Source organism: Kogia breviceps, chromosome 10 (genome assembly GCF_026419965.1).
Source record: "Kogia breviceps isolate mKogBre1 chromosome 10, mKogBre1 haplotype 1, whole genome shotgun sequence".
NCBI classification, from domain to species: domain Eukaryota; kingdom Metazoa; phylum Chordata; class Mammalia; order Artiodactyla; family Physeteridae; genus Kogia; species Kogia breviceps.
Genome location: NC_081319.1, coordinates 21,543,670 through 21,569,233, shown reverse-complemented (window position 1 = coordinate 21,569,233; position 25,564 = coordinate 21,543,670). Strand labels below are relative to the sequence as shown.

General features: G+C 38.2%; 1 protein-coding gene across 5 annotated transcripts in view; it reads right to left on the bottom strand.

The window, feature by feature from the left end:
* Window positions 1–25,564, bottom strand: part of UBA3 (ubiquitin like modifier activating enzyme 3) — a 29,236-nt gene that overhangs the window by 1,693 nt on the left and 1,979 nt on the right. Inside the window, exons 1-14 of one of the 5 annotated variants that reach the window (XM_059077865.2) lie at window positions 22,327–22,434; window positions 22,099–22,140; window positions 20,111–20,231; window positions 18,686–18,766; window positions 14,599–14,681; window positions 11,664–11,744; window positions 7,591–7,634; window positions 7,174–7,238; window positions 6,709–6,864; window positions 5,171–5,273; window positions 4,921–5,034; window positions 1,340–1,393; window positions 764–800; window positions 597–678 (exon numbers count right to left, since the gene is read on the bottom strand). In XM_059077865.2, the coding sequence (XP_058933848.1) occupies window positions 597–678; window positions 764–800; window positions 1,340–1,393; window positions 4,921–5,034; window positions 5,171–5,273; window positions 6,709–6,864; window positions 7,174–7,238; window positions 7,591–7,634; window positions 11,664–11,744; window positions 14,599–14,681; window positions 18,686–18,766; window positions 20,111–20,231; window positions 22,099–22,140; window positions 22,327–22,346 (1,083 nt within the window). In that variant the 5' untranslated portion in view covers window positions 22,347–22,434. Of the gene's footprint in view, window positions 1–596; window positions 679–763; window positions 801–1,339; window positions 1,394–4,920; window positions 5,035–5,170; window positions 5,274–6,708; window positions 6,865–7,173; window positions 7,239–7,590; window positions 7,635–11,663; window positions 11,745–14,598; window positions 14,682–18,685; window positions 18,767–20,110; window positions 20,232–22,098; window positions 22,141–22,326; window positions 22,435–25,564 lie in introns of those variants that run through there. The other 4 variants (XM_067043681.1, XM_059077866.2, XM_067043683.1 and 1 more) reach the window with 4 other exon arrangements.

The following is a 25,564-nucleotide window of genomic DNA, read 5'->3' as shown; positions in this document are numbered from 1 at the left end:
TTAAAACCTGCTTTTCCTAAAGGGCCATTTTTCCTAAATTATTTTGCTATACAGCATTTATTTCAGGATACAGTATTATAAAAGATATATCAGTAAGTAGGGTTCTGGAAGTTAGAAAATACTTAGAAAGGGTGTGGGCAATTTCATTCACATTTCCAGCCAGTACTTAATATTTAAAAATCAGGGACTTCCCTGGTGGCGCAGTGGTTAAGAATCCGCCTGCCAATGCAGGAGACATGGTTTTGAGCCCTGGTCCGGGAAGTCCCACATGCCGCGGAGCGGAGCAACTAAGCCCATGCGCCACAACTACTGAGCATGCACTCTAGAGCCTGTGAGCCACAACTACTGAGCCCACGCGCCACAACTACTGAAGCCCACGTGCCTAAAGCCCATGCTCTGCAACAAGAGAAGCCAGTGCAATGAGAGGCCCACGCACCACAACGAAGAGTAGCCCCCGCTTGCGGCAACTGGAGAAGGCCCGCGCACAGCAGTGAAGACCCAACACAGCCAAAAATAAATAAATTTTTTAAAATAATAAATAAATAAATAAAAATTAAAATATGCACGATCAAAAAAGTTTTTATTAGTATACTAACCTTTCTCTCTGCTTCAAATGTGTACGTGTACAGTCCATCTACATCATTGAATACCAAGTAATTATTAAGGGGAATATATGCACTGTAATGAAAAAATGTTCATTCTTATGTAATTGAACCAGATCAAAACACAGATTTACAAATAAATTAAAAATGAAACCCATTACCTTGTGGCTATTTTAAAAACCTCAGTGGCACACACAGCTAAAGCGGAGAGAAAATAAAGGTGCTTTAACATTGAAAATTAGACATTTAAAATTAGAAGTTTTTAAAAAAGTCAGTTATAAATCAGTACAGATAAATTTACAAGGTTATTGATTATAAAATAAGTAGACAGAAAAATACATATATAAACACTCTTGTTTGTAAAAACTGAGAAAGTAACATTTTATATTTGTTTTGTATACTCCAAATGATAGAGTGCCACCTCATGTTTTTCTCCCTCTTCTTCAGATTACTATGCAGCCTGTTATACTGATTAAAAAGAAATGGCACTAAAATGTCCCCTCATTACAGAGCACTTTATCTATGACATAATGTAAGAAAAAATATATACAGGGTCCAACAGCTTGTTTTGTGGTTTGGGGGGCAGCTTCATTATACCACCATCCACCCAAGAAGATAATCAAGTTCCCAGAACACCAATTTTCTGAGATCAAGTAGCTGCAGAAATATCAATTTAGGTATTGAATCAAAACCTGAAGGAAAGAAAACAAAATTAAGTAGTGGCCATTTTTCCTCACCTGCAATGACTGCATTTGTGGAAGCTACTGCAGGAATGATTCGTTTTACTACCCCTGAAAAAATATACTGATTAAAATATGGTCATTTCTTTTAAAAAGTAGGTATCTTAAATTAGACAATGTGATGATTTAATATCATTTTCTATAACTTGATTTTTCAGGCTTTCAGGTCAGAAAATAGACTTAAGCTTAACCACGAAACAACCTTCTTTCACATTATTTTCTATCATGTTCAGAATCTTAAGCAAGTAACAGTAGGAAAGAATAGTAAATTCTTCACACTGTTTCATATAAAGATGAGACAATAATATATTAATAACTGCTAAAAATTAGTGTTTATTTTGTTCCAGGAACAGTATGAAGATTAAATAAAATATTACGGAATTTTCATAACATCATGTTAGTCTTATCACTCTGATTTTAAAGATAAGGAAAATGAGGTTGAGAGAAATTAACAACATCCACAACTATACACCTCATAAGTTATAGAGGCGGTATATGAACCCAGCTCTGCCCTAAAGTGCATAATCTTAACCGATACAGTATACTATACTATACTCAGTAAGCTTTGAGTAAAATAAAGTAGGAGAATAACAGTTACCTAATTTTTCCTCATCTAATAGTTTTAGCTGTTCTATTCACAAAAGTTTAAAACAAACGGAAAAACTGTGCCTAATCATTTTGTTTCACTCTACAATATGGACTACACAAAATATTAAACGTAGTTCTCTATTTCTACCCCACTTTTTTCATATCAGTATCCACAAATTAGGAATGAACAAAGCCCCACCTTAAACCATTTTTTAAGTACAAAATAAACATTCGTAACTGTATTTGTACTGTTCATTTTAGAAAACAAAAATTCAGAGAAAAGTAGCCATATTATCTTAGCGTGTGAGACAGCTCTGTAAGATGTGTTCCCAAGACTTCAGGTAAAGGCAGGTTTAAAAAACTTTAAAAAAAGGGAAATATCTAAGAAGGCATGAAAGGAAGGCAGTTAAGTTTGGAAAGCTGTTTTAAAAAGTTAATTCTGAAAGGAGAAATAGGGAGGAGCTAACCTCATGATTACTGGAAGCTCTCCAGTGAACCACATAGAGCAGGACGTACTGGAAGGAGGAACAGGTAGTCACAAACAGGGAGGAGTTGAAGAGACACTGTCCAATAAAAGCAATGTGAAACTGATAAAGATACGCCCCTGTCCCCCACCCCTTTTCAAAAAATCTGGACTTCACTTCCAATATGGCTTCTGTACTCCTTGTCAAGGCCCTCCATCCTCAGGCTGACAAGTACACACCAAGCCTTGTTAAAAGGTATGGAAGGATAAATGAGACTGCATATTGAAATGAGTTTATATAGTTCCTGTTCAGGACAAAGAGAATTCATTTTTAAATTCAAACAATTAGCAAATAAATGTGCACTATATGCCAGACACTATTCTAGGTGTTGAACAGACGAGCAGTAAAAAAAAATTATCTGCTCTTACAGTGATGAAGGAGTCCATTACACTGGATGGTCAGGGAAGGGATGGTCACGGAAGACCTCCTTGGGGAAGTGATAATGTGAGCTGAAATCTAAACCATGAGAAAGACCCAGCCATGCAATGACCTGGGGAAAGAGCAATTCTGTACAGTAAACACCAAGGGCAAAGGCCCCTAGAACAGGGATGAATCAGAGGGTAAGTATGAAATATTCTTCGCATAGAAAAACAAGGCTACCATTAGTTCTGAGCAATTATGAAAACGTAAAATAGTGAATGGCTTAGAAGTCATTTTCAGTTGAATGATCAGGAAATGGTGCAGTTCATACCTGAGGGATAAGCAGCCAACCCTGGGGGGAATCCAAGGAAGAGCATTCCAGGTGTTAGGATCAGAAGTATTAAAGCTCTAAGGTGGGATCATGCTTGGGATCAAAGCAGGTCAGAAGAGGGGAACAAGGAGTGTATAAGAATGGAATTTTCAAATGACAAACCAGAACATTAGTAAACATAAGGAAATAATCACAGGAGAGAAATGGCAGATTTTCACAAAGACAAAGCTCTTTCTGGTGAACTTGACGATCCTGGACAAAATTCTAGGAAGGGTGAACTAAGAGTATCTACCTTAGGAAACACTGATCACTAAAACTGAGCATTATGATCGTTCACTGAGACAAGTCACAAGACCATGTCATTTAGTTACTGTGACTAGCTTTGCAACCCAAGGAAATGTGGAGGATAGGCTTCTGGAGAGCATCTGGAAAGGCCTTTTATGACACCCTTGTGAACAAGACAAAGAAACATGAGGTACTCAAGAAGCTATGCTCAACAGAAGGAGATAAATCTAAAAGGGCCTGTCCAGAAGTATGATTCAGATGTCTGTTCTCAGCTAGTTTAGTCTTAACATTTTTAATTAATTATTTGGAAAAGAGATAAAGGATATCATTATCAAAACAAGTGATATGAAGCTAAAAATACACAAGTTGGCAGGCATAAAAGAATATACATATATAAAGAGAGAAAAGCTGGTTGAATTTAAGAATAAACTTATAAGGACCTATACTTGAGTATAAAAGAAAAAACTACCACCCCCCCATAACTGCCAAATAATAGGGACATGGGGCTTAGCAACTGTATATGTGGAGAAAACTTCCAGATTTTAGCAGGCAGTAACCTGAAAGAATCAAAAGTAGAGCATCAATGAAAACAACAACAAAAACTAAAAAAGCCTGCTCTCCTCTAAGACTGCATCAATGATCAGAAGTTTATCATACGACCCATCCTAGAGCACTGTATTCTCACCTGGATAGTTAAGAGAAGTACGGATAACTAAAATATGGTTAGAAAAAAACATGAGGGGAACTTGAGTCATGAAACATGTCAGAGGGTTAAAGGAACTAGGAAGGTTGATGCGAGTGATAACGATTTGGAAGGTTCAATACATTAAGGGCTATTACTTAAAAGAGAATTAAATGTATATACGGCATACTCTGGGACAATACTCAGACCACACTACAGATGGAGATTTCTGCTCAATGTACAGAAGAACTGTCTTAACGATACTGTCCAAATGTGAGATAGACTGCCCCAGGAAGGGATAAATTGCTCTTCAGCAAAAGATGAAGTGAATAAATGGTTTGACCTGGATGATTTAGGTCCTCTTCCAACCCTAAGTAAATAAGATTCAATGATTTTATTAAATTCCTTCTAGTTAAGAAGTAGTATGGGGCTTCCCTGGTGGCGCAGTGCTTGAGAGTCCGTCTGCCGATGCAGGGGACGCGGGTTCGTTCCCCGGTCCGGGAGGACCCCACATGCCGCGGAGCGGCTGGGCCCGTGAGCCATGGCCGCTGAGCCTGTGCGTCGGGAGCCTGTGCTCCGCAACGGGAGAGGCCGCAATAGTGAGAGGCCCACGTACCGCAAAAAAAAAAAAAAAAAAAAAAAAAGTAGTAGTAAACTCAGTTCCCTCCTACCAAATCTGGGGCACCTTTACTGAATCCCAAATGGATAGTACTATCTGAAATCACAGCAATTATTTCCCCCAAGGCATCCCACCTCCTGAAAAAGGGATCATCCTAAGATCATAATTTATGACAATTCACTAACTTACCTTGAGTGAGTCTATACGTAATACCCCTAATGTTGTACTGTGATGCTCTCTGCAGGGATTTTTGGAAAATCCACTGAATATGATCAGGATCATCGCCATCTAATGGGACCCCTTCTGTCAGAGGAGAAAAAAAAGAAGGGAGGACAGAAACATATAAACATAAATCAACTTATTTTTAATGTAATTATCTAAATAAATAATATAGACAAACATTTTATGTAATTCTGGATTATGAAATTAAGTTTATTACCTCCAAAAGGCTGCTCCTTAGGCCACTGCAATATCCTTACATATTCAATACAGTGTTCTGGTAGCCTGGGCATCGATGCAATGGTGCACATAGGAAAATTAACCTAAAACCACAGTTTGTGTTTTTTAGTGGATTTTAAAGAAGAAATTACTTTAAAATGTAACTTCTAGTTACGATCTAGTTTGTAACACTTTCTTATAATTCATCTTAGCCTTCCACTTACAGCAATAAAACATTTTATACCATTAAGAATGCTTCTGAAACGAACACAGAGGATCTGAGTCACTTCACTGAAGTTCATCTGCCTAAAAAAACAGGTTTGCCCTATATTTACAAAGTATATAAATTTAAGCTTTGTTAGAACGTGGGAAGGAAAGGGCTGAACAAATTCTCAAATATGAGTACACTATTATGTTTACCTAATATTCAAATCTGAAGATACAAAATTAGGCAAAATAAAAACAAATTCAGAGTTAAATCAATTCCAAGTAGATACTAATAAAGTTATTTATATTTATAAATCAAAATTCTAAATGCCCTTTAAAGTGGGTATGTAAATTGAAGAGCCCCATCTTTAGAAATATCATTCTTATCCCTGGTATCTTTATCTCCCTGAAACAATACAGGCAAAGACCAAAGAAAATAGATGACAGCTCTATCCCAACATATAACTTTGTAATTGATCTCTTGATCTTTACTCTCCAAATGAAAAAATAATACAAATGAATTATGAGAACAGTATCAAAATGATGATATTCAGTCTATCTTTCCTCAAACAGAGCAAAATTTCATATTTTATCATCTTTCTTCTTAGCATGATTTTAAAAATATGGTTACCCCTAATTAAAAATCCTAGGGCTTCCCTGGTGGCACAGTGGTTGAGAGTCCGCCTGCCGATGCAGGGGACACGGGTTCGTGCCCCGGTCTGGGAAGATCCCACGTGCCGCGGAGCAGCTGGGCCCGTGAGCCATGGCCACTGAGGCTGCGCGTCTAGAGCCTGTGCTCCGCAACGGGAGAGGCCACAACAGTGAGAGGCCTGCGTACCACACACACAAAAAAAAATCCTAGGGCTTCCCTGGTGGCACAGTGGACCCCTAATTAAAAATCTTAGGACTTCCTGGTGGCACAGTGGTTAAGAACATGCCTGCCAATGCAGGGGACACGGGTTCGAGCCCTGGTCCGGGAAGATCCCACGTGCCGCAGAGCAACTAAGCCCGTGCACCACAACTACTGAGCCTGCACTCTAGAGCCCGTGAGCCACAACTACTGAGCCCGCATGCCACAACTACTGAAGCCCACACGCCTAGAGCCTGTGCTCTGCAACGAGAAGCCACCGCAATGAGAAGCCCACGCACCACAACGAAGACTAGCCCCCACTCGGGACAACTAGAGAAAGCCCGCACATAGCAACAAAGACCCAATGCAGCCAAAAATAAATAAATTTTTTTTTAATCCTAAATATTGACTAGTCTTAATAAATTCAACCCTTATTCTACCCCAAGGTACTATAAAACAGATGTGGGTGCTTTTGTGATTACCTGTGGTGGGTACAGTTCCAGTGTGCATTCAACACAAGCAGTCATTCCAGGCAGAATCACCCGGGCATTTCCTTTAAAACCTTCTGTCCCCCCATCTATCAAAGGGACAATGGAGCTTGGATCTAATACACCATCTTCATAATTTAGAAGAGATATCTAGGAAAATTATTTGAAGGGCTTATAAGGAGAGGGGGATAAGAATTCAAAAAAAGGGAAATGCTATCTAGTAACTCTGTAAGTCAATCACATTAGTGAGTAATAATATAACAAACCAAGGGACTACATTAGTAGCAATTTACATCCTCACTTGAAAATTAATGACTGGCAATAAATAGTGAACTACACCTATTACTGAAAATTGAATAAACTCTGATTTTTAAAAAATAGGACACAAAAGTCTCATTTTTAGTATGTTAAGAGCAGCAGGAAGAACTTCAGAGAACTGTAAAAACACTAAGTCTTTACCAGCATGCCATTTATCCATCTTCTGGCTATGACAGAATCCAGTCCACATACAATTATATGAAATTCTACGAGAAAAAAAAAATGCAAGTTAAGTTTCTTAAAATGCTGCTGCACAAAATAATCCACAATTTCTAAGAAAGAAACAAAAAACCATTTTTCATTATAAAACAAACACACACAGCTTCTAGTCCTTGAGTAATCCTTACTCGAGAGCATGTAAAAATGCACCTAATGGTGCCAACTAAGAATTAAGACGGTGCCATTCTCTTTTCAGTCAACAACGTTCCTGAAAAGCTAACACGAAGAAATGAAAGCAAATAAAGAAATAGCCTTCAAATAGCTAGCAATCTTCAAACAGATAGCAACTAAAAAATAATAAGAATTTAGTGAGAATTTAATTTCAAGTGGAAAACTTACGTCGATAGAAAGTGTCATTAAAATCCTGAATCTTGTTGAAATGTCTGAACATAAGTAAAGGAACTTAAGATGCTAAATTTTTAACTTGTAAAATGAATTCAACAATTCCATAGGGATCAAATTATAAATGTATATTTAAAACAAGACATAAGTCATCAATGTTCAAAGCAGGGGAATTCAAGGAATCTGACAAAATGAACACAATCCCATCCCATGAAAAACCTTTTCTTCGAAACACTACTCTCCCGTAACCACATAGAGTAGTTTCTCTCATCTCCAAACCTCCATATCATTATAACTGTGTCTCTGTTATACTTTCTACTCTGCTTAAGTTCTTATATAAAACCATAAGCCTTGGGAAAACAGAATGTGTACCTTCAACCACCAGCACCAAGAAGAGGCAATAAACATTTGTTTAGTGAAGGGAACAGGCACATTATAGTTCCCCATTTAGAAAGGGCATTTTAGAAGTTAATTTACTGCACAGATTAACACATTGTACACCTTAAGTTTACAGTGTTGTATGTCAGATATAGTCAATTTTTTTAAAAGTTACTGCAAAGCTAATTTTTAGAAAACATGCTTCCAATAGCTTTTTCAGGTGCTAATGATTTATTATTGGTTTTTTTTCCCTTGGAGCTGGGGAGAGATGAATTTTCGTCCCCTCTCATTTAACTCAGTTTTCCAAGACTCTCTTTTTACCCAACCCACACCATATCTGCAGGCTTCCCCAGCCTGGAGGGTGCCAAGGGAACCCCATTCAAAACTGGCTGTGGGTGTGAATCATAGTAGTTAACATGTGAACAGCATATACATGCCAAAAAATTTTTTTTTTAATTTTTCAAATGAAGCAAATTTGTTTAGTAACATATAAATTACACTCCCCTAAAACAAATCATGCATTACATATTTTAGAAAGCAAAATGGAGAAAAGAGGGACAATACATATGTTTGCCCTAGATTTTTTTATTCTGGCCTACAAATAAAGTTATAAAAAATACATTCAATTCTAGCCCTCACCCACTCAGACCTCTATTCCTTTTGAAGGCCAGGCAAACAAGAGGCATAAGCTGCAGCAAGAAAAGCTAGAAAAGGTCAAAAGAGAACCAGAGCAAACACTGAAAGAACAAAAATAGGAGACGCAGGAGCCAGACCAAGAAATCCCACCTCCTGCATTTCTACAAATTACCCAGTTTCCCAGATCTTAATAATGGGGGTAAACAAAGAGTGTGCACACTTTTTCTCCCCCCTTTTTCTCCCTATAAGGACCTGAACTTGCAGTTTTAAACCTTTTATTTTTGCAAAGATAGTACGCAGGTGTCCCATATTTCTTTCACCTGGTTTCCCCCAACAGTTACATCGTATATAACTATAGTACAATATCAGAACCACAAATGTGACACAGGTACAAAGTGTGTGTAAAGTTCTGTCATTTAAATACATGCAGATATGTGTAACCACAATTAAGATAAACTATACCATCACCAAAAATATCTCCCTCCTGCTACCCCTTTATAGTCACACCTATCCCTTCCACCATGCCTAATCCCTGGCAATCACTAATTTGTTCTCCATCTCCATAATTTTGTCATTTGAAGGCTATAAAAATGCAATCATACAATATATGACCTTTTAAGATTGGCATTTTTCATTCAGCATAATGCTCTTGATATCCAACCAAGTTGTATTTCATTAGTTAGTTCTCTTTTACTGCTCAGTATTACTGTACTGAGTACAATAATTGTATATTGTATATACGGTATTAACTGTACCACAGTTTAACAGTTCACCTATAGACAGATGTTTGGGTTGCTCCCAGTTTTGGGCTACTGCAAATATAGCTGCTATGAACATCTGAGAACAAGTTTTTATGTAGACATAGTACTCATTTCTCTAGGCTAAATGCCCAGGAATGAAAGTGTAGAGTCGTATGTAAAGCACATATTCAAATTTTTAAGAAATAGCCAAACTATTTTCCAGACGGCTATACCATTTTATATTTCCCACCAGCAATGTACAAGTAATCCAGTTTTTCTGTATCTTTGCCAGCTTTTATTATTATTTTTTATTTCAGCTACCCTAATAAGTGTGTAGTAATATCTCATTGTGATCATAATTTGGATTTCTTATACCTAGTGATACTGAACATCTTTCATGTGCTTTTTGTTATCTTTTTTAGCAAAGTATCTCTTCATATTTTTTGTCCATTTTCTATTTGCACTGTTTATTTTTTACTTTTGAGTTATGAAAGTTCTTTATATATTCTTGATGAGTCCTTTGTCAGGTAACTACTTCCTAAGTATTTCCCAGTGTGTAGCTTATCTGTTCATCCTCTTAACAAGATCCTTCACAGAGTAAAAGTTCTTAATTTTGATGACGTTCAATTTACCATTTTTTTTCTTTTATGGATCATGTTTTAATGTGGTCTAAGGACTCTTCATCAAGCCCTACATCCCAAAGATTTTTCTCCTACGTTATCTTCCAAAGTTCTGCAGTTTTACATTTTATACTTAATCCTATGATCCATTTTGAGTTTATTTTTGTAATTTTGATGTTTGAGATTCATTTTCTTTTTGCCACCAGAATTTAGTGAAGAGATTATCCTTCCTCCAGTGAATTGTTTTTGCACCTTTGTCGAGTATAAATCAGCCATATTAGCACATGGCTATTTCTGGTTTCTCTATTCTGTTCTGCTGATCTGTGCCAATCTCTCTGGCAATACTACACAGTCTTTATTATTGTAGTTATATATTAACTCTTGAAATTGGCTAGTGATTCCTCCGACTTTATTCTTTCTCAGTATTATCTTAGGTGTTCCTTAGCCCTTCTCTATGAATTTTAGAATAATCCCATCTGGAGAAACAAAAAAAATTGCAGGAATTTTGATAGAAATTATGTTAAACTTGTATACAAATTTGGGAAGAAGTGACATCTTCAGTATGCTGAAGCATCCAATTCCTGAACACGGTGTATCTTTCCATTATTTAGGTCTCCTTTGATTTCTTTCATTAGCATTTTGCAGTAGTCAGCATACAAGACCCATACTTATTTTGTTAAGTTTACACCTAAGTATTTCTCCTTTTTTTGAGTGGTTGTAAATGGTACTGTATTTTAAATTTCACTTTCCATGTGTTCACTGCTAGTACAGAGAAATACAACTGATTTTTGTATGTTGATTTTTGTATCCTGTGGTATTTCCAACGTAACAAATCCCATTTCCTAAATTTCTATAAAATACTAAAAGTTCCCTGGATCTAAAGGTATGGGAATCAACAAAGTGTGAACAGTCCTTTTTTAAAACATATTTCTTATAAAAATATATTTACTCTGACACACCTCCCATTTAACTAATAATATACTGACTCTTTACTCTGCCTGCTATGGTAAGGCGACACAAAGATTAATGGGGAGCTTCCCTGGTGGTGCAGTGGTTAAGAAACCGCCTGCCAATGCAGGGGACACAGGTTCAAGCCCTGGTCCAGGAAGATCCCACATGATGTGGAGCAGCTGGGCCCATGTGCCACAACCGCTGAGCCTGTGCTCTAGAGCCCGTGAGCCACAACTACTGAAGCCCGCGAGCCTAGAGCCCGTGCTCCGCAATGGGAGAGGTCACCGCAATGAGAAGTCTGCGCACCACAGCGAGGAGTGGCCCCCACTCGCCGCAACTAGAGAAAGCCTGCGCGCAGCAATGAAGACCCAATGCGGCCAAAAATAAATAATAAAATCAAATAAATAAATTCATTTAAAAAAAAGATTAATGGGATCCAGCCTACAAACTCAGAGTCTAGTAGAGGAGATATGCAACTGAAACTGAAATTAAGGGCAATAAGGCAAAATAAATGATGGCACTGGCTACATTTATAAAATTTATATAACCTTAAAAAGAAAAGATTAGTAGGACATTAAATGAAGTGTTACCAGCAGGTATCACAGTAATAAGCTTACTGCTGCTGCTTATTTTCCTTTTGCTTATCTGTATTCTCTATATTAAACATCTCTTATATAATGATAATAATAATAGTAAAAAGCTTCAAAAAGTTAAGAATTAAGTAACTTATTTGTCAAAAGGATACGGAACTACATTGCAATTTGGAACTCTGTCATTTAGAAATTCTGCAGCAACTTCAGCCTTAGGTCTTCCAACATCTTTAGGCCTACAGGAAAAATTATATTTAAATTATCATTCACAATATAAATCTAGATTATCTACATAATCTACTTTCACACATAAGAATATCCACGGTGAGTTTATTTGGAGGCTATTTTGAGGAATATTTTTACCTAAGTATTTCTGATGAAAAATTAGTCATTCAACACTAAATGTCAACCCTTGTTGACATTCCAATTAAATATTTACAAGTATTGGTAAGTCTAATTAAGTATTTAAGTAAAAATATAAACAGTGCTTTTTTTTTTTAAGGTAAAGCATAATAACAGCATGTTTCCTAGCCACTTCTCACTGCTGTGTTTCCCAATGTAAAAAATTATCCCAGGGATTCCCTGGTGGCGCAGGGGTTGAGAGTCCGCCTGCTGATGCAGGGGACACGGGTTCAGGCCCCGGTCTGGGAAGATCCCACATGCCGTGGAGCGGCTGAGCCCGTGAGCCACGGCCGCTGAGCCTGCGCGTCCGGAGGCTGTGCTCCGCAATGGGAGAGGCCACAACAGTGAGAGGCCTGCATACCGCAAAAAAAAAAAAAAAAAAAAAAAAAAAATTACCCCAGATCCAGAGATTTCCAAGTATTTGCCCTAAACCCCAAGACTTCAAGGTGTTACTATGCAGGTCTTGGCTGAAATAAATTCGAGGAGTCCTAGGGATGCAAGAACGTTCACTTATCCCCTTCTTCCTGTGTGTGCTGATTAAGTAGTAACTTTTGTGTCCCATAAGAAGCCATAACCATGTTTTTGAAGGAATAATTCCAAAGGTATTATCTAAAATTGCAAATGTTACCAGTATTTTCAAGAAGGTAAAAATTAAAAGAGCTCAAAAGGTCACTCCCAGATAATAACCATAGCTACAGACAGGAAAGGACAGGAATTCCCTCTTCTAACCTCAGTACAAATGGTATTTTCTTTCCTAATATTTCTTCATTCTCCTCATAGAAACAAATCACTCCCTCATGTATACATAACAAGTTCTTCATTACTACTTTTTCACAACATATTTTTGGTTATATACATAGGTCTATCATACTAGACTATGAACAACTGGAAGAAAGTTACCATATTTTTACCTCTTTGTACTCCTTCCTACTAAGCACAGAGTAAACACTTTAAAAATAACCGAATATTTAAAAAAATCAATGTGCCTAACAGAAATCATATTTTATTTAGAATTGGAATTTTTTAAAAAATGCTTTAACAGGTCATTTTCTCCTAATAAAGCAGTATGCTTTTTTCACTCAAAACTTCTGATAAGAGTTTTATTCTGACTTTGTCCTAACTTGCAATAGAAGCGGTTCTAGCATAAGTCAAGCAACTTGATTTCAGTACTGAATTCAACTACTCTGGACAGAGCTGTTTAGGTATGTAAAGATGATAAAATTGAGTTTCAAGAATCTTTTAGGTCATGCATTGTATGTGCTTTCATAATAGATCCCAAATAAAAGAACTCCTAGATGGTTTCTGAGGGAACTGCTACTTTATCATTCCAGAATTAGGGGATTAGATTGCTCTACCTAAAAACTGCACTTTGAGCAAAATGGCCTTTTATATACATCATCCTTGCAGGACACTGTGGCCTAATTACCTAACCTGGAAAACAAGTACCTACCCTGGGGTTTGCTCTGAGATTAAAAGAGGTAATATAGATAAAGAGCTTAGAAAGTACTTAAGATATCCTAAGCACTCCACAAATGTTAACTGTCATTATGATCTTCAACCATTATTTCAGCCCAAAATTAAAGGGCACGGCCTATTATCAATAACCAATCCATTCGGTGGTGTCTTTTTTTTCTTTTTTTAAAAATTTTATTTATTTTTTTATACAGCAGGTTATTAGTTATCCATTTTATACATATTAGTGTATATATGTCAATCCCAACCTCCCAATCAGTGGTGTCTTTTTTAGAGCAGTCATACACTAAAAATCTATCAGACTGGAAAGGACCCACAAACTTTTTCTATCAAGAGAAGAGAAATTTCGAGGTTTAAAAAAATAAAGAAACGAAAACCTTAAAAGTTAAATGTAGGGTTCACACAATTACAATACTTTATTAACTTGACTTAGTTTAACCCACCCTTCAATCTCTTTAAGATTTTCCACAAACTTAATTTTATCTTTTCTGCTAACCTAACCTCATCCTGCATACCTAGGACTATTTAAGTGCTTTCTGTCAGTACTCTATAAGAACCAGAGAGAGAGAAAAAAGTCCTTATCTCTCCATATCTATAATTCTTTGATTAACAAACAGATACATTTATCAAGCCATTCAAGCCCCGTAATACTACATACTAACATTTATTAATGAACTTGTCCTCGTATCTGCATGCTCTTAGATTGCCTTCTGTATGGCATGTATGCCTAAGGTAATTATCCCTCTGTTCCATTTCACTTGCTCCTGGGTTTTCTCTCCTTAACTCACCATCTTCTTTCACGTTCTATAAAAAGTTCAAACTCTGTCACAACACTTCACTGCCCCAGTCACCACTCAAATCTTGCCTCATAAGTCCCCACCAATATATCTCACGAGGGCCTAATATATAGTTATGGTTCTCTTATGAAATCAACAGAAGAGCGCTGCACTCATTGTCTTCAGGGCACAATCACCCCAAAATCACATACACCTTTTGTAGATTTCTTTAAAAACAACAAAAACATATATTTGCTTATAAAACTGCTTTCACCAGAACGCCCAAAATTTTGCTGCAAAATTTTACCTAAGATGGGAGTGTAGTTATTTTCTTAATAAAATTAGTGCTATCCTCTCGGGGGTTTTTTAGATTACTAAACTGCAGTGTACTCAAGTTCAAATGATTATCACAATTTTAAAATAAGATAGTAAAACTTACCTAAATAAAAATTGCCTATTTAGATTGGAAACATCTATAGTGTCCATGTCTATAACATGAATCTGTCTAAAACCAGACAAGGCCTGTGGGAATAAAAAAAATCCAATTAAGCAGAAGTTTCCTCACATCTGAAATTTTAAAATTTCTTTTCAATGGTCTTAAATCTACAAATTCTCAATAATAAATTCTGCACAATCGTTTTCAATGGTTAAAGAGTCTTACAGGATATATAAAATTCAGGGTTCTTGTAAAGGTCAAAAAAGTATAACTACTCAGTTTTAAATAGTCCATATCCAAAAGAGAACAACTCAAAATTTCTATAGTTGTTTCATAATCCCCTAAACACGTCTGTAAAGTCTGCTGCTTTCCTGCTGCTGCTAGATATTTTACTTTTACTAGTCTTATTACTTAACTGTATTTGCTATTCTTTTTCAGAATATTGTTGAAAGTAATTCCTACAAGCTTTATCTTAGTTTACATAAGCATGCCGCCATTCAGAAATAACTATAAAGTTATATTATACACACACACATATGTATACACATTGCACATGTAAAAGAAATATCTTAAAAGTAATCAAGAGCAAGCAATCAAACAGCTAGAGAAAAGCAACAAAGTCTTGTGTTTCAGTGATAATGCCACATATTTTAACAGTACAACCACTGGTCAAATTTACCAGCAGAAGCAAAAGATTAAAAAAAAAATCTCAATAATCAATTATGCTTTTCTGGTCTTGGTCAGTATCACTTGGCAATAATTTCCCTATTTTTCTGCCCCTCTTTATAGCAAGAAACTCTCAAAAGAGTTGTCCATACTTTCTTTCTCAAAGTCCTCTCTTGCACTTGCTGTAAACAAGCTTTCACTCCCATCACTCCGCCGAAAACCACACTTGTCAGGTCATCAATGACCTCCACGTTGCCACCTCCAATGACCAGCTCTCAGTCTCTCTGACGTGACCCATCTCAAGTGTTTGGCAGGGTGTGGATCAATTCCCCTCCTGAAAACACGTTCTTCACTTGGTCACCCCACTCATGAGAATATGAACACTTTTAAAAATTGGTTTCCCATTCACCACACTCATGAGTTTTACTCCTAATTTACTGGCCAGAATTTGGAGCATCCTTGCGCTTATTAGTTCTGGTGATTTCAGACAATCTCGTAAGATAAAGCATCATCTAACAGGTATCTCAAACTTTACAGTTTCCAAAGCCAATCATTCTTGCTCACCAGAACCAGCAAATCTGTTTTTTGCCCAGCCCCCCTCACTTCAGTGAATGCCAACTCCATCTTTCCAGTTGCTCAGGGCAAAAACCTTATCATGTCATCCTTGACTCCTCTCCTTCTCTTATGTCCCACACCAATCCATCAGCAAATCCCGCTGACTCCATCTTCAAAACATATCCATAACCCGACCACCTCTAACCACCTGCAGTACTACTATCCTGTTCCAAGTCACTCTCACCTCTTGCCTAGATGACTGCACCTTCTAACCAGCCTCTCAGCTTCCTTCTCTGTTCTCAACACATCAGCCAAAGTGATCCAAGTTAAAGTCAGACCGAGTCAACTCAATCTCTCCAATGACTTCCTGACTCAGAGGAAAAGGCAAACTTCTTACAGTAGCACCTCAAGCCTTTTGGGATACTCACTCCAAGTCCCTCCCATTATCTCTGATATCCTCCTAGAAAATGCCCCTCCTTCCTCACTTCTGCTTTAGCGATAATGACCTCCTTGCCCTCCTGGAACATAAACAGTTATGCCCCCACTTCACAGTTTTTGCACCTGATACCCCCTCTGCCTAGAATGTTCTTGCTCACCTTTTTGCTCAAATAGCACCTTTTTGTGAACCCTTTCCCTTCCCGCCAGGCTATATATTGGTATCTTCCATCCTTCCTTTCTCCATAGCATTTATTACCATCCGACATACTACATAGTTTACTGGTCTTTTCCCTTCCATTAAAACATAAGCCCCACAAATACAAACACCTGTCTTGTTCGATGCTGTAACTTTAGCAACTAAAACAGTACCTGGTATACAGAGAAAGAGGCTGAATAAATATTTGCTCAATCAAAAATATTAATGTCATATCCTTTTTTTTAGAATGAGCCTTTGGGAGCTTACAATTAATTGGAAAAACACGTACGTATATCTCTTTTGTACTTATGTGTGAAACAAGCAAAGTAACAAGTGGTAAAACTGAAAACGCTTAGTTTTCTTCTTTTTTTTGAGTAAGAGGTTATTACAATGCAGTAAATAACAAGGCCACTCCTAAAGTTGCTGGATGACTACTCCTCAGATCTAATCTCCAATTACTTTACATTTAAAACTGGTATCTATCACATTTGCAAATAACAGCTTTGGAAAAAGTTAACTATTTAGGGGATTTGTACATACAAAACCACTGCCCATCCTCCATAAATCCTTTGGTTCTCATGCTGCAAGGGTATTTATGTCTGATAAGGTACTGTCATTTTGGCACCCTATCACAAAGCATATCATACATGCTGCTGTTTATTTTGTGAGAGACTTGTCTTCCCAATGATATTTCAAATTAAGGACACAGATCATGATGGCTTACAATGCCCACGGAACCCAGCATAGCTGACTACCATGAAGCGTATTAAGTTTTTGCAGTCTCACTAGGAGCGATGTTAGTGTTTCCTAGCAAAATTAATGTGGCTGTTTATATTTAAACTTGGGTCCCAAGGCTGACTTTTTAAGTCCTTCATCTGGCTGTTACCTGCTTCATTTTCTAAGAAGCTTACTCTAGCATTTCCACTTTCCCACATACTAATCATAAGGCTGGCATACAATAGTTGCATATCAATTCCTCCCTTATCCATTTTTGTTAAATAAACTGATAAAGTCTTGTAAAGAGCTACTACTGTAGTTATCAGAAGTCAATGAAACGGACTTCCCTGGTGGTGCAGTGCTTAAGAATCCACCTGCCAATGCAAGGGACAGGGGCTCGAGCTCTGGTCCGGGAAGATCCCACATGCCGCAGAGCAACTAAGCCCGTGTGCCACAACTACTGAGCCTGCATTCTAGAGCCCACAAGCCACAACTACTGAGCCTGTGCATCACAACTACTGAATCCTGCATGCCTAGAGCCTGTGCTCCGCAACAAGAAAAGCCACTACTATGAGAAGCCCACACACCGCAACGAAGAGTACCCCCGCTCACTGCAACTAGAGAAAGCCCGCGCACAGTAACAGAGACCCAATGCTGTCAAAAATAAATAACAAATTAATTAATTTTTAAAAGTCAGTGAAACGAATTAAGTCACAAAGGATGTATTTCCAACCAGTATACAGAAACAGTGTCACTAAATAGTATCTAGTAAATAGAGATAGTAAATAGTAAATAGAGATAATAGTATCTCTTAAAGTCATTTAAAACAGATTATTATCTCTTAAGATAATAATAAGATAATAAAACTATTATCTCTTAAGATAATAGTCATTTAAAACAGACTGACCAAAAAAAGAAAAAGGTTTAGCTCCCCCAAATTTTATGGGTATACTACCATATGGTCTTAAAAAAATTACTATATGATTAGATCATGTAATGACCTAATGGTTCAGTGAAACACCTAAGAACTGATGGCCTGGACTGGATTCCAGGTACATCACCATAATCCAGAAAAAACTTGTCATTTAACATCCCTGAACCTGTGTCTCCCTCTATATAAAATGAGACAGTGTCCTATCCACCTAAGTGGGTTATTTTGAGGGACAAAAGAAATAATAAATTCTTTGAAATTACATGTTAAATAAGAGTTACCAGTTTTGTTATTTACTTCACTGAATTAATGAGCTCTCGGAAAGAGGAAGCACAAAGATTTGTTGGATAAAAAGCAGAGAAGAAAAAGAAGTAAGAATTTCTATTAACAACTTTATCGCCGAGGACTTTAGGGCTTAAAAAGTTAAGTTACATCATTGTTTTAATTACTATCTGGGATTTGACCTGCTAAACTTATCTAACAAAGGCTCAGGAGAAATGGTTAATAATCATAACAAAGAAATGACAGAAAAGGAAAAAGTTTTAATTATCATTAAAAAAACACTTCATATTATATAGTTATATTACCAGATTTTTCAGGAGCTCACATCCTAAGCCGCCAGCTCCAATGACTAGAACTTTACACGTATCTAATAAAAACTGGAGAGACTGTAAAGAATGAAAAGGCATATTAAAATCTAGTTGATAAAAACCATAAGTACCATCAATAAAGCAACAAACCATAAAATAGCTTCTGAGGTTTCCATGAAAAATGCAACTGACGATAAAGAACAGCCTCTGCAGTTAGTAAATTATATTAAACTTATGAGCAAGGTAGAACCAGAAATTCTATAACCCTAACGATTTCAGAGAGTTCCAACTTTAATGTTTTTACACTGACTTTTATTGTATGAAATTAAAACGGTATTTCTAACAAGAAAAACTATGCCTAGTTGTCTTTTTTTTTTTTTAACTTTGAAAGGGATGGAAAGCATCAAACTCAATTATTTAACTGACTTCTTAAAAAGAGAACAGGGTAAAAATTGTAAGAACTGAAGATCAAGCACTGCACAGGGTGTTTATAGAGGTCTTAAAAAAAAAAAGGCAAGAACAATAATAGCTGCTTTTGAATACAGTGGGTTAAACTTACAAAACATAAGATGACAGGAAGAAAAACCAGACAAAGCTCTTCGAATATTGCCTATCAGCAGAAACAACCACTTAAAAGAAGTATCTTAAATTATTAGGCCAAAAAAAAAAATATTCAGAAGCACAAGAAAATATGTTGGATTATCCAAAGAAATGGAGAATACTGTCAATTCTGTCCAAGATTCAAGGAAAGAAGAGTTATTCAGATAAAACACTGAGTCAAACCCAAGAGTCTGAACCTTAATTTTAGGAGTAGCACAATACTACTATTTCAAAACATCTCTTCATCAACACAAAAGGACATAAAAATTTACTGTAAAGGAATATTTCCTACCTTGTAATAAAAAACAAGTTGTTTCTAACTATCATTTGCTTTAAGTCAGACACTACCAGTTCCAAATTCTATTCCTCTATTATACAGAAGTCACATATTTTTTATACTTTTTAACATGCAATTAATTATATTCAATTCTAAGCAAAGATGCTCATTTCAAATAAACTTCAAAATTTAAACAAGCACATCTATATTCCTGTGAAAATTAAATTTCTCATAGCAGGGCTAAAAAGGTGTGTCTCAAAAGTAATTTTAAACTGGAATTTTAAGTATAACTTAGAATTTAAAATGAGGTTATGAAGTCATTTTACTCTTGAAATTTTTCAACATATTACATGAGAAATGTGAAAACAACTCAAATATTAGTCATTCAAATAAAATCAGTTGCAAATATTCCATTTAGTATTTCAAGATAACTTACAAAATTTTATTAGTATTTTTATTATAAGAGTAAATGAAAAAGGAAGCATTTTATTGTTTTCGAAACATAAAACTATTAGAGGAGTTATTTAAAAATAAACGTTTCTCACTTCAGTGCTCGGTTCGAAATCAGGGTGTGTGAAGGGTCCAGATCGCTCGAGGAACTTCTTTACATGGTTCCAGCGACCTTCCCAGTCTCCAGTGTCCCCACACCCACCATCAACAGCCATTCTGCACAGAACACAGTAAATTCAGCTGCAAAGATCAGTATGAAAAAGCCACACCTACAACTATTATGGTTTCCCCACATGAAAAGGTAACCACACCAGACCTGCTCAAATAAAAAGGGTAATATTCCAGGTGGTTATGCTTATGCTTTTAATGTCTTTTCTTGCTATTATACAGTTTATTTAAAGGTAAGAACTGCACATCTTTGAGGAAATAAGTCAGTCGACATGTTTCTGGGCTCCTAAAACAACCTAAGATCAAACTTGGGATACTGGTCAATGGGTGAGAAATGGGCTTTCTAAACATTTGGAATTTACTAAAGATCACTGCAAACTGCCCAATCTGTCCTACGAACACACTTGGAACAGGAAATATAAGCTACAAGGAAAAACAAAATCAAAAAAAACCCTCCACTTCCAGAATCCTAATGCTTGACATCTAACACAATTCATGTGTCCTTTCCAAGTGTGAAAGGTGAGACTTTAAGATTATTTTTCATGGAGGAACTTTAACACATTTGTCTCTGAGAGGTCCTAATTTTCAAAAAAGAATCTCTTAGGACTATGAATTGGTTTCTGTTGCCACTAAACATAAAGAATGTTTTAGGTTGTAATTATGCCACAGATAGGCATTACCATATCTAGAAATCTTTTAGAACATACAACTGAGTAACGAGGGACTCCTCTACCAAAATACATGTATTTTCTACTCATTGCAAGATCATGTTTCGTTGTGATTATTTTTAATTTTCAAATTTCCTATAATCCCACAATTTCTACCTTCAAACATATTAGCATATCCTATTTTTACAAAAGGGACCAAGTATTGCCTAGCAATAAAGACCATAGGTTTTGATGTCACAGCTGGGTTTGGTTCCACAATTAATAGCATTGTGACCTTGAGCAGATTACTTAACAGTCATAAACCTCATCTGTAGCTTGTCTGTACCTACTTCTTAAGGTCAGAATGAGGATAAAGAGATAATCCACATAGACACCTTAGTACAATATTTGGTATACAGTAAATAATCAAATTGTGGCTGTCATTTTAAAGTGGAAAGGAAATGAAACGTGGAAAGAAATGGGAAACTAATCTTGTTCCAAGTCCTCTTGGAATTGAAATTCAACTTTCTGAGGAAGATACCTAAAGACTCTAAGGCCCTGCTACTGGGAATTGGCCCAGAAATTAATACTAACTCACCACGCCCACTGCAAGAGTACTTTCTTCCCCTCCCATGTAAGGAGGAAGAAAAAATATGTGGTGTTGCCCAGGGTGGAAAACACTTCGTTTAAACCTGTCTCACCTGCACAAAACTAAGCATCTGATATGAAATAAGGTATGTAATTTACGGAGAAAATAAGCTCTTTGGAATCAAAACTCTCCTTTAAGAGACAATGATTTTGCACAAATGATTGAAGTGCTTGGTACAATACCTGACATAAAGTTCTCATATAAAGTTTGCCATTAATACTATTGTCTCAGTGTTTACGAAAGGCCCAAAACGGCCGAGTGTCCGTTTCATGTGTTTTAGTAAGATTCCTTTCTCACAAGGTCACGGCTCTGACAATTTGGGATGGAGGAAGAGGGGGGCGCAAGGGTCCTTCCGCAAGACCTTTAAGTCAAGCACCCCGGCGGGCCGCCGCGGGATCTGGGCGCGCTACTCGGGCCTGGCGCCCGCCCGAGACAGACACCAGGAGGGCCCGCCGGGCCCCTGGGGCTGCGGGCGGGGGTCGGGGGATGAGGCGGCGCAGCCTGCGCTCCGGGTGCCCCCCTCCCAGCCCCCCGGGCCCGCTGCGGCTGGTCCCCTAGGCCTGGGGTAGGGGGAGGCGGGGGTCCCCGGAGAGGGCCCCGGCCTCCCGGCAGCACTAACTTCTCAGCCAGCAGCTCCTCTATTCTCCTTCTTTTCTTCTCCCTAAAAGAAAGAGAGAATAAAAGAAGGGTCAGCATCACGCTACACACTGGGCGCCGCGAGGGGATGAGGGGCGAGGGGACGGGGCGGAGGGTGGGAGGGACCCCGGGTGGAGGCGACGACCGCCCACCGCCGCGCTCTCTCACAACCCAGCCCGGCCCGGGGCGCCTGCAGAGGCCGGGTACTTACGGCTCCTCGCCATCCGCCATATTGTTCTCCGCCTCTTCCCAGGAACCCCCACGGCGGGAGGAGCGAAGGGGCGGGGCGAGGCCGAGAGGGAGAAGGCAGGGCCGGCAAAGGAGGCGGGGGCCTGAGAAGGGGCGGGGACTACAACGGGGCGGGGAAGGAGGGGAGGAGGCGGGGCTAGTGGGGCTGCCTGTGCCAGGCTCCCGTGGCTTCAGACTTCTTTGTAATTAAAATCTTGATTAAATACACTTAATTAGAGAAAACTAGTGTATAATGTTATGCTGTGTGAGAATACAGACGTAATACATTATTTGTTTATACAATTTATGTATATGCAAAGCATATCATCACCTAAAGATAAATGGTGATAGAATTTTGGAATACTTTCTTCCAGAGTCAGAGATAGATAGGTAGATATGTAGGTAGATAGGTGTGTGTGTGTGTGTGTGTGTGTGTGTGTGTGTGTGTGTCACTGCGCGTGCATGCGTGTGCTTGTTTGGATGACTGGATACAGATAAACAACCGTGTTCAAAAATACTTGTGTGCGGGCTTCCCCGGTGGCGCAGTGGTTGAGAGTCCGCCTGCCGATGCAGGGGACACGGCTTCGTGCACCGGTCCGGGAAGATCCCACATGCCGCGGAGCGGCTGGGCCCGTGAGCCATGGCCGCTGAGCCTGCGTGTCCGGAGCCTGTGCTCCGCAACGGGAGAGGCCACAACAGTGAGAGGCTCACGTACCACAAAAAAAAAACCAAAAAACAAAAAACAAAAAAACTTGTGTGCGTGTATATATATATATATATATATATATATATACACACATATATATCTACATATATGTATACATATATATGTACATATATACACACACACACACATATATATATATATATATATATATATATATATATATATATATATATCCTTTCTTGGAGTCGGACAAGAATGAGATTTAGAGTCAGAAGAAACAGTTTAAATCCTTAACTCTCCACTGACTAACTATGAGACCTTGGGCACTTCTGTCTTCATTTGTGAACTGGGGATGATAATGTTTACCTTGTAAGACTGGAATTACATGAAATCCGTAGTGTTTGCAAAATATAAACCCTGATCAGCCACATCAGCATCATTAGAGAACTTGTTACAAATGCAAATTTTCAGGCCCCACCCCCAACCTTCTACTAAGCTTTGGATGATTCTGTGCAAAATAAAGCTTCAGAACCACTGAAGTGGAATGAATGCATAAAGCCTGATAGGCACTCAGTAAATGTAGCTGCTATTAATAAATTATGATATTTAATCTCCTCTTTGTCCTTTATTATCCCCCAATAAGGTTTAAGTCAATAGTGTTCGTTGAGCTGAAAGTCAGTGCCAAGCAGTAAACGGAGGAATAGAGTTCACAGTCCACAGTACTTAACAGGAAACACCAGCCTCTCTCCAGGTCACATGTCTCAACATCAACTAAGAAACCTCTATTTTTGCCTAGACTCCTCCGCAGATGGAAACTACTAAGGTTCTTTTTCAAAACAGGCTCATGTGTGCTGGGTCCCCAGCAATGCTACTTTTAGGAGGCCTTTCCATTAGCGGCAGTGAGCATCACAACCCGCTCAAATGGTAAAAAGCAAAGGGTGCCTTGGAGATCACATGGTCCAAACCCACATACTTCGTGAGGAGGAAGCTGAGGCTCACCATGCACAGAAAGGGGCTGGCCCAGGAAGAGGTCTGCAAAGGCATCTGGCTCTGCTTGTGCCTTGGGGCTAACACCCTGACTCACTGTGGTGGTATTTTACTTTTTTTTTTTTTTTTTTTTTGCGGAACGTGGACCTCTCACTGTTGTGAGCCTCTCCTGTTGTGGGGACGCGCAGGCTCAGCGGCCATGGCTCACGGGCCCAACCACTCTGCGCGGCACGTGGGATCTTCCCGGACCGGGGCACGAAGCCGTGTCCCCTGCATCGGCAGGCGGACTCTCAACCACTGCGCCACCAGGGAAGCCCACTGTGGTGGTATTTTGATAGATGACACCAGGCACTCCCACTGGCTCAGAGTGACAGATAAGAAATAGCCACCTGTCCTTGCCACTAATGAAAGTAACAGAGACATGCAAGCAAAACCTTGCAACAGACTTCATTTTAAATGGACTATAGCAGACTGTTAGATTATCCACTATGGTTTATATACAGACAGATAAATATCCTGGGTGGTCCTATCTAGAAGCACAGATTTGGACAGAAGAGCCCCAGAAAGGCTCTATGTTGAATCCAACACCCCTGAATGAACAATGACAAAGAGCTGTGACTAAAAGCATTTCAAACAGAGCCTGAAATAAAGTAAGGATTCCACATGTGTTCATTTTTATTTTAAATAATTTTACAATAAAGGTAGAAATGTGGAGTGGAAAAAAAAAGTCATAGTTAAACCAGAGAGAGAGAAGGCTGGTTAATATTTTAGGAACGAGTAAGAAAGGGATCATGCTCTATACAGCTATATCCAGATTTTTTTCACTTCTTTGTTTTTAAACCTCTTTGGAGGTTTAAACAAATAAGTTAAAAAACACTGAACAAATGTTTACTGGATATCATTTGCCTATAATCAGTGAGTAATGCTATTATTACTAACACACAGTTGACAACTTATGGTCATGCGGTCCTGAGCAATTGGAAGGTAAAAGTTCTTGGTCACAGCTCCTAATGGGGTCCTACTGGGGCTCCCACACTGTTCTGCACCAAGATCGTTTACTCAGCTTGCCCACAGCACAGCTTCTTGAAATTCTTAAGCCCCAAGGAATTCTTCACCCCCCTCTGACTTCCTGTAACTAAGCACCAAGCCCTGGCACACCTCTATCTAGTACTCCTCTCACTGTCTTGTACTTAAGTTTAGGTTTCCACTGCATTGCAAGATCCTTGAAGGCACAAGAAGACTGCATTCTTTTCACCTTTTTCACCTGGAAAGGACTCAAAATATCTGTTGGCGTCCTAGTGAAATTTTTCAACATTTTGTTTTGCTATCAAGTCTGTCCGGATACAACCATAGCAATAAAATTGCAACTAGATAGAGAAAGGTCAGTGAATGTTCACTATAGCAGCATAGAAAACAAGTCAGGTTAAAGCAGTGTTAATACCATACAGATGAATCAAGTCCTGTATTATGATTAATAACAGTAACAGTAGTATCTAACAATGTGCAATTACTATACTCTAAACACTTCCCATCCAGTATTTTATTTATCTTCACCTGTATGGCAGAC